The sequence below is a fragment of the Mastigoproctus giganteus genome, chromosome 4 (assembly GCF_048544385.1).
Source record: "Mastigoproctus giganteus isolate SK-2022 chromosome 4, ASM4854438v1, whole genome shotgun sequence".
In the NCBI taxonomy this organism is placed as follows: domain Eukaryota; kingdom Metazoa; phylum Arthropoda; class Arachnida; order Uropygi; family Thelyphonidae; genus Mastigoproctus; species Mastigoproctus giganteus.
Window position 1 is genome coordinate 149,723,872 of NC_143578.1, and position 13,846 is coordinate 149,737,717.

At 36.9% G+C, this 13,846-nt stretch overlaps 1 protein-coding gene across 1 annotated transcript in view; it reads right to left on the bottom strand.

The window, feature by feature from the left end:
* LOC150087120 (twitchin-like) overlaps nucleotides 1-13,846 on the bottom strand; it is a 3,511,780-nt gene that overhangs the window by 2,373,095 nt on the left and 1,124,839 nt on the right. The window contains 1 exon segment of the mRNA XM_090372971.1: nucleotides 1,381-1,683. Coding sequence (XP_090229097.1) covers nucleotides 1,381-1,683 — 303 coding nt within the window.

Below are 13,846 nucleotides of genomic sequence, written 5' to 3' on the forward strand. Positions count from 1 at the left end.
TCTTTAAGCCTTGATTTTCTTCTAGTGTTCTTCTGATGAGATTAACGTTGAACTTGCACATTTCTCCTTTTATATGCTTCTTTCTTATGTTACTACTTTGCTTCATTTCTAGTCTTTTTCATCATGGCAGTTGTTTCTTTTGATATTCTGGTTGGTTTTTCTTGTTTTTCTTGTTTGCAGTGTCTACAATAGTCTTAATGACTTTGTTATTATCGGTTGAAATAGCTGTGTCAGGAAGGTCTTGCAGGACACAAAAATGATTGGAAAGATCCAGTTCAAAGTTCTGATGATTTTTAAATAGTTGGTTAGTGTTGATCTTCTTCACTTTAGTTGACTTGAACAATTTATTTCGTTCTTTCTTGCAATCAATTTTGATTTTTGCTCTCAGTAACTGATTGTCACTTCAACCTTAAAATGGTTCAAGACAGAGCAGTCAGTGAATATCATTTTATTGTTTGTCAGTATGAAGTAAATTTCACTAGTGTTTCCAAGAGGGCTCTCCCACTTTTACTGGGCCTTTATCTTGAAGAATGATTTCAAGGTGAACAAATTATATATATATATATATATATAGACAAATGTATTTGATAAGTGTATTGAGTAGGGTTGCTGACCTGTCAAGTGTAATTATATTGGAATAAATTAAAAACGCCTGCAAAGTAAAAGCAGATTACTTGAAATTAAGATTAATATAAAAATAACTGAAAGTAATAAAATAATACTTAATGCTGTAGGTCCTAAGATTTTAACTAAATTTCATTATGGTTGCTGGGTATTTCTGCTATAACTAGTAATGTCTCAGATCCATAATCCAATTTAATAAATGATTAATTTTTTTGTTCCTTTTTAGATGTTCAGTATAACAGAATAACAAGAAAGTGGAATTAAGAAGATAGAAAAATGGGGAGGTAGTCTAGTGTAATAAAAAGCAGAAAATGCTAAACCTAAGCAGAGCATGGACAATAAAGTAAAAAAATAAAAAATAAGCAAGGAAAGTGAGGGAGACAGATGATAACTAATAAAATATGCATAATAAGAAATAATTAAAAAATTGATAAAATAAGGATGTTGCCACATGATGGCAATGTCCTTATTTTATCAATTTTTCTTAGGTGTTGTTTTTTTCTGCCTTCTAGTATATTTTTTAAAGAATAAAATAGCAGCATGTTCAAGATTTTTATGTCAATATATTTACTGGTTCAACACAACTGCTTCAAATTTCTTTAATCACCTAAAAATGATGAAGGGACATTAAATTGTGTGTGTGTGTGTGTGTGTGTGTGTGTGTGTGTGTGTGTGTGTGTGTGTGTGTGTGTGTGTGTGTGTGTGTGTGTGTGTGTGTGTGTGTGTGTGTGTGTGGTAGCTTTCAAATATACTTACAGTTTCTGTGCTTAACAACATGATTTTTGGTTGGTTCACTTGGCTCACTGATACCTGCTTTATTGACAGCCTTTACCCGAAACTGACAAACCATGTTTTCTTTAAGATTTCCAATTGTAGCTTCACATTTGCTGCTTTCTGTCTTTACTACTTCTGTCCATTCAATACTAAATTTATCCTTCGTTTCAACAATATAATATAAAATGGGACGACCTCCATCACTTTCAGGAGCAGCCCAGTTAAGATTTACTTGAGTGTTGTCCCAATCTATTATGTCTGGCACACCAGGCTTTCCTGGTTCATCTGTGCAAAAAAAAAAACAAAATCATCTTAGAATGGCATATACACTCATTTCAAATTTATTAGTGAAAATACTTTTTATAAAATATTTATAGTTCATTGAATATTTTAAACTTATTGGTATAACATAAACCAAATCATAACTTATTAGTTTAAACAAATAAATTGAAACATTAGTATAAGAAACCAAATCTGCACAACTTCTATTAAAAGAGTTTATGGATACAGCAGTATAGAGTTTATAGTTACAGCTCTGACAAAAACTTAACACTCTGCTAACTAATAATACCCCCAAAAAATGAATAATATTTTTGATTGGTACATTTGAATTATTTCAGTTTGGTAATGTCAGCATATGGTCATACAAAATAAACAAACTATATTATATTTATATTTTGCATTTGTATTTTTTATAGCATATCTAAGTAATAGGTCTTCAAGGTTGTCACAGACATTCTCTCAGATATGCCAGACAAGCTGTACTTGCTACATGGGAGTCTAAAACGCTGATGGAAATGATATTCGTGTGACACTCAAGTCAAGTGCACCCAATTTCGGTGAAGTCCGGACGGTCTTGATAGCTAAATCCTCTGCTTGCACCTTCATGATGATGGGACTGTTAGAAATCCTGGGTATAACCTCCATGCACAAGTACATGGTGGGTGACCACACAGGTGTGAACCAACATAAGCAGGAGTTGAGGTGTGGCACCCACACCACATGGAGGAATGCTACCCCATCTATGTTACCAGGCAGTACTAGGTGGTAGATGACTCTCATCAACCGGTGCAATACCACCACTTTGCTTATTGGAGGTTTGAAGTGGTGGAATCCATGTTTAGTCTCTAACGCTAAGTTCCGGTCAACCCTTCCCTATCTCTTCCATCATGTAGTATCATTGATGACTTTTGAGGTTATGATGAACATCTTGGCGAGATCCAATATTCCTTACATTTAAAGGGTACAGCTCTAAACCGGTGTTCGCAGGAAGGCTGCTAGTTAGTACACCAGACCGAATCTACTGGTAACTCTCTAGGAGGCTTCCGGATCAGCTAGTGTATAATCTTGCTACCTCTACTCTGCTAGATAGTGACTGGAGGGAGTCCAAGTAGTGTGTATGCGGGGAGCATTGTCGAGGCCACGTTATGTCAAGGATCTGGGTATATTCTTACCATGTGTACGCCATATCCAAAAATTTCATTACTTACTTCATACGGCATGTCCCACCCACTTTTTCTTACTATTGAATACACCATGAATTGTAAAACTAATAGAGCAAGCTTATCTGTGAAAAGATCTAAACTTCCCAAGCACTTCCTAATTCATTTCACAAATATACGTGGTCCCAATTCTAATCTCAACGATGTCCATTTCCACTTGCAGTCTGCCAAACCCCCATGTACTTTTTCTGACAGAATCTCAGTTATCGGTTGATTCAACTACTGCTCATCTCAGATGCCGAAATTAAAATTATTCAATGTATGATTCCTTTCGCCTCAAAGGGGGTACTTATGCATATGTCCATTCTAATATTCCCTGTAAGAGACTTAGAAATTTGGAATCTCCTCTCTTTGATCTTCTCTGGCTTAAAATCTCTCTACCTCATTGTGTCAAATTCATCTGTTGTCTCTACTGTCCTCCCAACGCCACTAATCACTTTGAGCTCTTTGACTTCCTCTCTTTGCAACTTGACTTTCTCCAGTACAACTTTCCTAACAGTGAGGTAATTTTCTTGGTGATTTTAATATTCACAACTCCAGCTGGCCTCCGTTTTCTAGTCACACCGACCCAGCTGGTCGAGATGCTGAGGCTTTTGGAATCACTAATGACCTTGCATAGATTGTTCATTTACCTACAAGAATACCAGACAATCCTAATCATACGGCCAACACGCATGATCTTTTTCTCCCAAACAACCCTTCTAAATACACGGTTGAAGTGAGAGGTCCTTTAGGCACTTCAGATCACAACTTGATGTTTGTTTGTTATTTTGGTTTTTAGGAGCATTAGAAGCTAAGGCCATATTGCTCCAGGAAATGCGGTGGTTATTCCCTGACCTTTCTGCATCCTCCGTATTTGGTGGTGAAGGGCTCGAACCCCAGTCTAATCAAGAAGCATGTGCTACGTACTGCTGCTCCTTCCCACCTGGATACAGAGGCACCTATCACAACTTGATGATTGTCTCTTCTCCAATGGAGCCTTTATCTCATGATGTGTGATAAAATGGGATGACCTGCGAGATTTCTTTTCCTTGGTCGGATTACTGTTTCAAAACTTCTGATGTCAACGTTTGCTCAGATTATGTCAGTGAAATTATTTTTGCAGAAATGGAATCCTTTATCCCACACTCCACTTTAAAATCTCGTCCTTCATCTAAACCTTGGTTTTCCAATAAATGTGCTAAGGCTGTTCAATAGAAGAATGTTGCATATCGTAATTGGCTTGTTTCTAATTCTTCAGTTTCATTTTCTGCCTACACCAAAGCTCGCAACAATTGTAAAGCAGCTATTAATCAGTCCAAACTAGAGTTTGAACAGGCTAAGAGTAGAAAATTTGCTTCTTGCCCTAATGGTAGCCGAGCATTCTGGTCTCTTTCCAAAGCTATTGGCCGCAACGTTTGCCCATCTCTGCTCCCACTTCTGTCCAAACCAGATGGTTCTGTTGTCACTTCAGCCAAGGATAAACTTGGGATGCTAGCAGGTCAAGGACATGACCTGCTAGCATCCCATTTTTCTTCCAACTCATGTATTAATGATCTTGGTAAAACACCTCCCACCATTCCCAACACGCTCCATTCAATGCCTCCTGTGTTCTTCCATCAAAAGGATGTTAGAAGGATTTTGATGAATCTTGATGCTAAGAAAGCTCCAGGTCCCGATGGTATTTCATCACTTGTTCTCAAAACCTGTGCTCCTGAACTTACTCCTATTCTTTGCCACCTTCTTTCACTCTCTTATTCCAAAGATGTTTTTCCTTCTGCTTGGAAATTTGCTCATATCCAGCCAGTTTCTAGAAAGGGTGACAAATCACTCCCATCCAATTATCGTCCCATTGCAATTACTTCTACTCTCTCTAAAGTAATGGGAGAAATCAATTAACCGCCAACTCTTAAACTACCTAGAAACCTTCCATCTGATCAATGATCGCCAGTATGGATTCGATCAGTGTCGATCCACTGGTGATATTCTGGCTTATGTTATTCATTTATGGACTAAATCAATGGAAAGGGTTGGTGAAACATGAGTAGTTGCTCTTGACATCTCAAAGGCTTTCAATCGTGTTTGGCATAAAGGTCTTCTAAACAAGCTTCCATCTTATGGTTTGCCAAGTGTTTTTAGTAATTGGTTATCCAGTTTTCTCTCAGATCGCTCACTGAGGGTGATGGGAGATGGCTCTCTGTCTTCTAACTTCTCCACTAATGCTGGTGTCCCCCAAGGTTCAGTTCTTGCCCCCACTCTTTTCCTCTATCTCATTGATGTACTGTTTCTGCTGCATGCCTCTTCTATAGATACTTCCATGGGCACTGTTCTTCTGAATTGGCTTCTATAATTCCCGCTCTCTCTTCAAAAATAGTCCGAGCCAACATTCATTTACTGTCCAACTTCAAACTCACAGAACCAACTTTTCATCTTCCTCGTTTATTCATTCAACTGCCGTTTTCTGGAACAACCTTCCTTCATACGTATTTCCTGAAAATTACAGTCTACAGAAGTTCAAGTCCAATGTGAACAAATATCTTCTTTCGTCTTCTCAACCTCCAACCCAAGCATGGTACTAAGTACTATAGGTTCTAATACCACTCGTGTTTGGGGTTTACATAAAATAAAAAAAATAAATAAACAATATTACTGAATATGTTATGAATATGTATATGTTGACTTCTGTTCCAGGGAAAATACTGGAGTCCCTGGTCATAGAAGCATTGCAGGATCATCTAGACAAGACTGCAGTAATAATTCACACACAGCATGGGTTTGTTAAGGGGAAGTCAGGTCTGACCAATTTGATTGGATACTATGACGTGATCACAAATGAACTGAATGCAAAAAATAATTTTGATATCATATACTTGGATTTCAGAAAAGCTTTTGATATTGTTGTACATGGAAGACTATTGTGCAAATTGGAGCAGAATGGCATTAAGGGCAAGTTGCTACAAAGGATAAAAGGAAGGTTGAGTGGGAAAAGACAGAGAGTGGTAATCAATGGACTAATGTTAGTAGTAATGTTCATGGACTAATGTTAGTAGTAATGTTCGTGGAATAATGTTAGTAGTAATGTTCGTGGATTTGATGTTGGTCCCATTGTTGTTTTGTATATATATCAATGATACTTTCATCAATATTACTTTCAGCAAGCTTAATGTAAAAGTTTGCAGATGACACAAAGGTTGGCAGGGTTGTTAATAACCTGGAGAACTTGGGAAGATGGGTTGAGAGGTGTCTACTAAAGTTTACCATTGACAAATGCAAAGTAATGCATATTGGTAGCAGTAACCCCATAGATATGTACCAATTGGGTGGTGTTACACTGAAGGTAGTGGAGAATGAAAGAGACCCAGGGGTAATTGTGCAGTCAGACATGAAGTTTTCTGAGCAGTGCAACAGGCTTCCAGAGAGGTCTTGTCAATGATATACAGGAATTTTGTGGGCAGACATAAGGAGGTGATTATCCCCTTGTATGAGGCAATGGTCAGGCCACACCTTGAGTACTGCATACAGGTCTGGAAACCACATTTTAGGAAGGATGTACAGTTGCTAGAATGAGTACAGAGAAGGGTAACAAGACTACTGGTGAGAGGAACAAAGGGGTGCTCTTACAAAGAAAGGCTTAAGTTCTGTAAATTGCAGGATCTGGAGAGTAGGCACCTGCGAGGCATTATGATTGAGATGTATAAGGCCTTGAATAGATTGAGCAGGCTCAATACTAATGGGATTCTTCCTCTTGCTCAATTTACAAACCTGAGGGGGTATAAACTGAAATTGAGGAAAGACAGTTGTCGAATAGATGTGCAGAAATTTGCCTTTGGCCAGCGTGTAGTTGATTGCTGGAACAAACTTCCATAAGTTGTTGTGGAAGCTGATAGCTTAAATAAATTTAAGGCAGAACTAGACAAACATTTGGATCGAACAGATCAGTGAAATGGAAAGGGATTTTTTTTTTTTGGCTGATGCTGTATAAGCTTGCTTTCTTACATCATATGTCTCTACTAATGTTAACGTAGCACATATTTTATGCAGATTTTAAATTGAATTTCATTGTATTTTTTATTTATTTTACCAATGCTGACCCCCAAATATGAAAAGTATTTAAAGCTATAGTAATTTAGTATTGTTTATAGGATTTTAACCTATTGTCTTTCAAGCTTTTTAATGCAACTAGCTCTTCAGTTACTTCAAAACTTTTATTTACACCTTTTATATAAATAGCAATTGAGTTGTATGGCTTGTACCTTTCCTCTCGTCAATTCCTAATGAAAAACGTGATTTCTCAAACTTTGAAAATAGGCCCCTAAATCTTCAATTATTCTGGTTACAGTTGATGAAGATAAATGAATGTATGAATGATGAAAAATTTTACAGAGGCAAAATTATTTACTTTCTCAGGACAAACTTCTGCAATTACCAAACAAATTTGTTTTACAAATTCTCCATCCATAAAGGCCCTTCCTTCTTCGGCAATGATTTGGGAGGCTCGAAAATTAGCTATAACTGCAGACAAATTTTGACAAGTAAAAGTTGTAATCTTCTGTTTTTGACTTTGAAAAGTTTGGGTTAGTTCTTTGAGTTTTTTCTACTGCAAGGCTCCTAGACATTTATCGTAATTTGAGGCATATTTTGTGGTGTAGTGACATTTCACATTATATTCCTTGAACACTTAAAGGCATCATTACAAATAAGACAATTGGAAGTATCATTAATCAGTGCAAAAAAGTAATTAATTGGCCACAGCTCATTAAAAATGTTAAACTCAACATCAACTTTTTTTTTTTTTTTTTTCTTTTCAACATAAACTTCTACATGATTTTTATGGAGTCGTTGGAATAAAAAATACTCATAGATATTAAAGTAAGCAAGCACTGATGTGTCTTAAAATTTTATGAAATATTTTAACATAAATTTGTTTACAAATTTGAAATAAATTTTAAGGTTTAATACAAAAAAATGTAAACAGTTGATTTTTAGTAAATCGTTTCCACAGCTTTTCATATGAGAGGGAAGGCAATTTTAATTACTACCAAAAATGTAGCATCGGATAAAAACAGTAACTCCTTACCTGATTACAAAACATGACACTAACTTGTTGTTTTCACTCAGATTTATTTGATGAGGCTACCGAAGTTGGTTGCGCTCGCAAAGCATTCAATCAATACAACACTTCTGTATTTTCTCTTAACAGCTCATTAAACGAAATCTATATGCAAGACTCTAACAAATATTTAAATTTAAACTTAACAAGTGAACTGCTAACTTAGTACTAAAGAAAAATATTTATAACCTGACGGGCAGAAAGTAATCCCACTACAGAAGGGATAGGTCTCTGTGAGGGAACACAAGTGTCACCCAAGCCAAGATAAGGAATTAGGAAATCCATAATTGCTGCCTCTATCAACTATTGCTATTTAATGACAGAGTCAAGATTAATGTATTATTTTAATGATGTTTCAAAGAATAGCTTTGAGTGGAAATAACAGAATTAATATGTAACAAGACAAAGCTGACAAAATGTCAACACTATTAATCAACCAACAGAGGTTAAAATAATTTGTAAAATGTGTTTTTGATAAATTTTATTGGATCTAATATGAACATTAATTTTTACAATCTGATCAAAATATCGTCGGGCTATAGTTTGAGGGACCCCCTGAACTATGTGATTATTACGCCATATTGTGGTTGACCATTTAGATCTTCCATGATGGAAAAAAGATGTGAGTAATTGCACAATGAGATCACCTAGCTCATTTTGTGTGATTGTACAGTTTGGTGGGATATATAAGGAGCAGACTGTAATATGGATGCTATTTGGAATGCTGCTGCTGTCTCAAGAGAAGAGTTGGAAGTTGCACATTAGGATTAAACTTGAAAGTGTCTGCTCCCCAGCCACAATCAGGGATTATATATTGAGAGCCTTATCAATCAATTTGGCCCTGAAGAGACTGTGCAAGGCTCATGGGGTAGAATTTTTCTCACCGTAGTCTGCACTTATTAATAGTAGAGACTGTTTTTACAGGGATGAGATTTATTTATTTTTTCTCTGGATATACAAGATAAGTTCTAGGCAGAAAAAGGAGGCATGCTCCAGAAAAGGGTTGGGCAACCTTTTTCTGCAGCGTGCCACAAAATCATGTTAAAAGTTGATTTGATTTGATTTGATTTTGGTTTTTATATCGCAAGGGTGACTAAGGCCCATGTTAAAAGTGTCAGGTGCCACTAGAAGCTATTGGAATCAATACCACCCCCACCACCACTGATCAACACAACCAAATGTTTTGCTAATTACATAAAAGAATTACTGTATACACACTAGGGATTTGTATTTTAAAAATAAACAATTTTGTGTTCATAAAATAATTATTAATAAGTAAATTCTTGTCTTTACAGAATTGATGTCATCAGCACTTATTCCTTATGTGAATTAAATAAACATTAAATGGAGATGAACTGTGTGTTCCAATCACATTGAAATACAGATTAATATTTTTGGCAATAAAAGTGAAATTTAAGAACTATATTCATTTCTGATGTTACTGAAAGCTTTCACTCACATCGCTATGGAAGGCTACTATATAAACTGGAGGGAAATGAAATAACTGGTAAGATTGTATGGTGCTTCGCAGCATAGAATCTTACAACTAACAAACGATCTTATAATCTTTCCAGTATCAGAGAAAAGATGAGTGACAGAAGGTTGTCATAGATGGTCTTCAAAGTAAATTAGTGTAATAAGTGGATGTCCCTCATGGATCAATTCTGAGCATCCTCCTCTTTCTGTTATACATAAATGTCACTGACAAGGGTTTCCAGGGGAAGCTGTCAACAACTTCGGAAGACTTTATCAAGGCATATATTCCAGATTTCTGGCAATGCTGTCTGGAACCCTGGGTCTGGGTCTGTTTCTGTTGTAGACTGCAAACTGTAGATAATTAGATATTGGCCAATTGGGTTGTGTAAAGTAGGCTCTGAATTCCAGCTGTATATGCCTGCTATCATTCTCCTGATATTGAGTGGTGTTTTATGGGCCTCAGTGTATACAGCCTCTGTATGGACATATTCTATAAGTACTTATGGCAAACCTAAGGGCAGAATGTTGAATCTAGTGGTGAAAAAGGCCAGCTAATTTTTCAGCCAGTTCAATACACCAGTTCTCTGAGTTCTAAGTGCAAGTTGATTAGAGTTCTATATTAGTGAAATAGGGTATAACAGTCTGAACTGGTAATTCATTCAATGCTTATTTGGGGCCATATGGAACAAATGATGGCTGCCATGAGAGCTATCTAATACAGTGCAATCAAAATTGCGGTACACCAAGATAAAATGTTGCAAATATGAATGGCTAATGTATTTCCTCTGCTTTGGTTTATGTGAGGGACCTTGTTTTTCAACAAATAATCATCTAATAAGGCTTCATTTAGATTTCCCCATGGGGCTCTCACACAGATTCCCACAAAGTGTGGGGCTCCATGCAAGATGCTCTCATACACATTACCACATGGTAACGTGTATGAAAGCATTAGGACTTTCTGGATATACAGAAGACAAATCTGATAAAAATGTATATCAGGACGATGATTTTCAAAGGTGTACTGTATGGAGTAGCTTTGTGGGGCTCGGCTGAAAACACCACAATCAAACCATTAAATGCTGTAGAATACTGGCTCCTGAAGTGGGCAACTGGAAGTGTCATCTGACATTACAACAGTACACAACACCAATGGCCAAAGCACTGACTGTTCCCAGATTTTCAAGCATTAATGCATGAAAGACGACTCATCTTCACCATAAAAATGATCACTGGGAGAATCTTAGCACCCAACATATAGGACATCTGTGTTGGTGGATCCCCCAACCAGCTCTCCACTCCACTCCCAAGCTCCTTGCTCTTCCTTCGATGCTACATCTTAAAGATTGCCTTCCTTCCTTATCAAAAGGTCCATCTAGCCCAATCCTTGGATTCTGACCCGTGTAAAATAGTAAGAAGTATAGATGTTGTATCCTAGATCTGCACATGTATTCAACCATTGACTGATGTGAGATCGCTCCGGCTAGCCAAGAATTTGAAGGAAAACCAAACTCAAGAAAACTCTTTGTAATTTTATTTATTTTTTTTTTTATGTATTATTTTTATTTCATTTTTAATTTGATGTATTATTATTATTATTATTATTATTTTATCACTTTTAAATTGATATAATCTGCATTATGTTATGCATACATAATTTTTCTTTAATTTCATCCCATTAAAGCTATTGTACGTATCCTGTATTATATTTCTGGTGAGATGATACCTCTGCTGCTTGTGAACCCTTGGCTTAGTGCCGTGAAGGGTTCTGTAAAATCAGGGTACCCCCCGTGTACCTTTGCACCTTACAATAAATATCATATTTATTTATTTATAAAACAAATGAAATATTTTAGTATGGCAATGGATGACAGTAATGATCTAAATGATACAGCCCCACTCCTTATCTTCATATATGGAATTAATGATGATAATTTTGTACCAGTTGAAGATTTAGCAGGTCTAAAGAGTATGCACGGAACAACTGCAGGTGAAAATCTTTTTGAAAATTTTTGCCAATCTATTGAAAGTTAGGATTAAATATTAAACTTCTGTAGAGTTACAACTGACAGTGCAAAAAAATATGATTGAAAGAAACATTGGACTTATTAGCATTAGTAGAGGCATTTGATGCAAGAAAGCAAGCTTATGCAGCATCAGCCAAAAAAAAAAAAAAAAAAATACCCACTTCCACTTCACCCCTCTGTTTGTTCAAAATACCTATCCAGCTGAGCCTTAAACTTATTTAGGCTATCAACCTCCACTACAAGGGATGGAAGTCTGTTCCACCAACCAACCACCCGCTGGCTAAAGGCAAATTTCCGTACATCTATCCTACATCTGTCTTTCCTCAATTTGAATTTCTGCCCCCTCAGGTGATTATTCTGAGCTAGAGGAAAAATCCCATCAGCATTGAGCATGCTCAAACCATTCAAGGCTTTATACACATCTATCAGATCACCTCGCTGGTGCCTAGTCTCCAGACACTGTAATTTGCAAAATTTAAGCCTTTCTTTGTAAGAGCACCCCTTTGTTCCATTCACTAATCTTGTTGCCCTTCTCTGTACTCGTTCCAGCAGCTCTACATCCTTCTTGAAATGAGGCCTCCAGACCTGTATACAGTACTCTAGGTGTGGCCTGACCATTGCCTTATACAAGGGAATAATCACCTCCTTATCCCTGCTGGAAAAATTCCTGTATATCATTGACAATACTCCATGAGCTACTCTTGCAGCCCGTCTGCACTGCTCAGAGAACTTCATATCTGCCTGCACAACCACCCCCAAGTCCCTTTCATTCTCTACCACTGTCAGTGTAGTACTACAGAGTTGATACGTTGCTCTGGGGTTGCTGTTTCCCATGTGTAGTACTTTACATTTGTCAATGTTAAACTTCATTTGCCACCTCTCAGCCCATCTGCTCAACCTTTCCAGATCCTGTTGCAGCAGCATAGTGTCAGTAGTGTCCTTGACAACCCTGCCAACCTTTGTATCGTCTGCAAACTTGGACATTAAGCTTGATATACCATCATCAATATCATTTATAAATACAGAAAACAATAATGGACCCAACACTGAGCCCTGAGGGACTCCACTAATAACATTAGTCCACGATGAGCAGTGTCCATTGATTACCACTCTCTGTCTTCTCCCCCTCAACCACCCCTTTATACATAGCAGCAATTTGCCTCCAATGTCACACTGCTCCAATTTGTGTAGCAGTCTTCCATGTGCAACAGTATCAAAAGCCTTTCTAAGATCCAAGTATATAATATCAAAGCTATTCCCTGCATCCAGTTCTTTTGTGACTGCATCATAGTATCCAATCAAATTGGTCAGGCAAGACTTCCCCTTAACAAAACTATGCTGTGTCCGAGCTATAACTGAAGTCTTGTCTAAATGATCCTGCAGTGCTTCTTTAACCAATGCCTCCATTAATTTTCCTGGAACAGAAGTTAAGCTCACAGGTCTATAATTACTTGTGTCAGCCTTTGATCCTCCTTTGTGAATTGGGGTCACATTTGCACATTTCCAGTCTATGGGTACCTCCCCTGAGTCCAAGGAAGCTCTCATAATTATGGCTAAGGGTTTGCTTACTTCCTTTGCTGCCTCCTTTAATATAACTGGATAGATCCCATCCACCCCGGGTGCCTTTCTTGTGTTTATCTTCAACAGTTTCTCCTCCACTTTACTCCCAGTTATTTCAAGATTCTGTAGCTTACTGCTAGAGTTGAATACACCTCTGGCATTCCTCTCGCTGAATAACTCCTCATGTGTGAATGTCGATGCAAAATATTCATTTAGTTTGTTAGCTACCTGAGCAGGATCATCAACAGTTGACCCATCAATTATGGGGAGAATAACTAAGAAAATGATAGATATTGGAGTTGCACCCCACAATATCTATCATTGTGTATCAAGAAGCTCTCTGTGGGAAAGTATTGGATCTCCAACATGTTATGAATGTGGTTATTTCAACTGTAAATTTTATAAGATCACATGGCCTTAATCATCGTATGATTCAGCAGTTTCTTTAGAAATTGAAGAGGAATACAAAGATGCAATTTTACATAGTGCAGTGAGATGGCAAAGTGTTATATCATTTCTTTAAACTGTGTCATGAAATTGATATTTTTATGACAGAAAAAGGGAAACCAATAAAACAGCTATCAAATATTGAGTGGGTGTTTGATCTTGGAATTATTACAGACATTTCTAGTAATTTAAATGCTCTTAATTTAAAAATACAAGGGAAAAGAAAATTGGTCTCTGATTTGTATGGTGACATCAAATCATTTCAGATTAAGTTTTTATTATTTAAATCTCAAACTGGGCAAGACTATTTAGTTCACTTTGAACGTTGTACTGAGCTAAAACAGAAATAC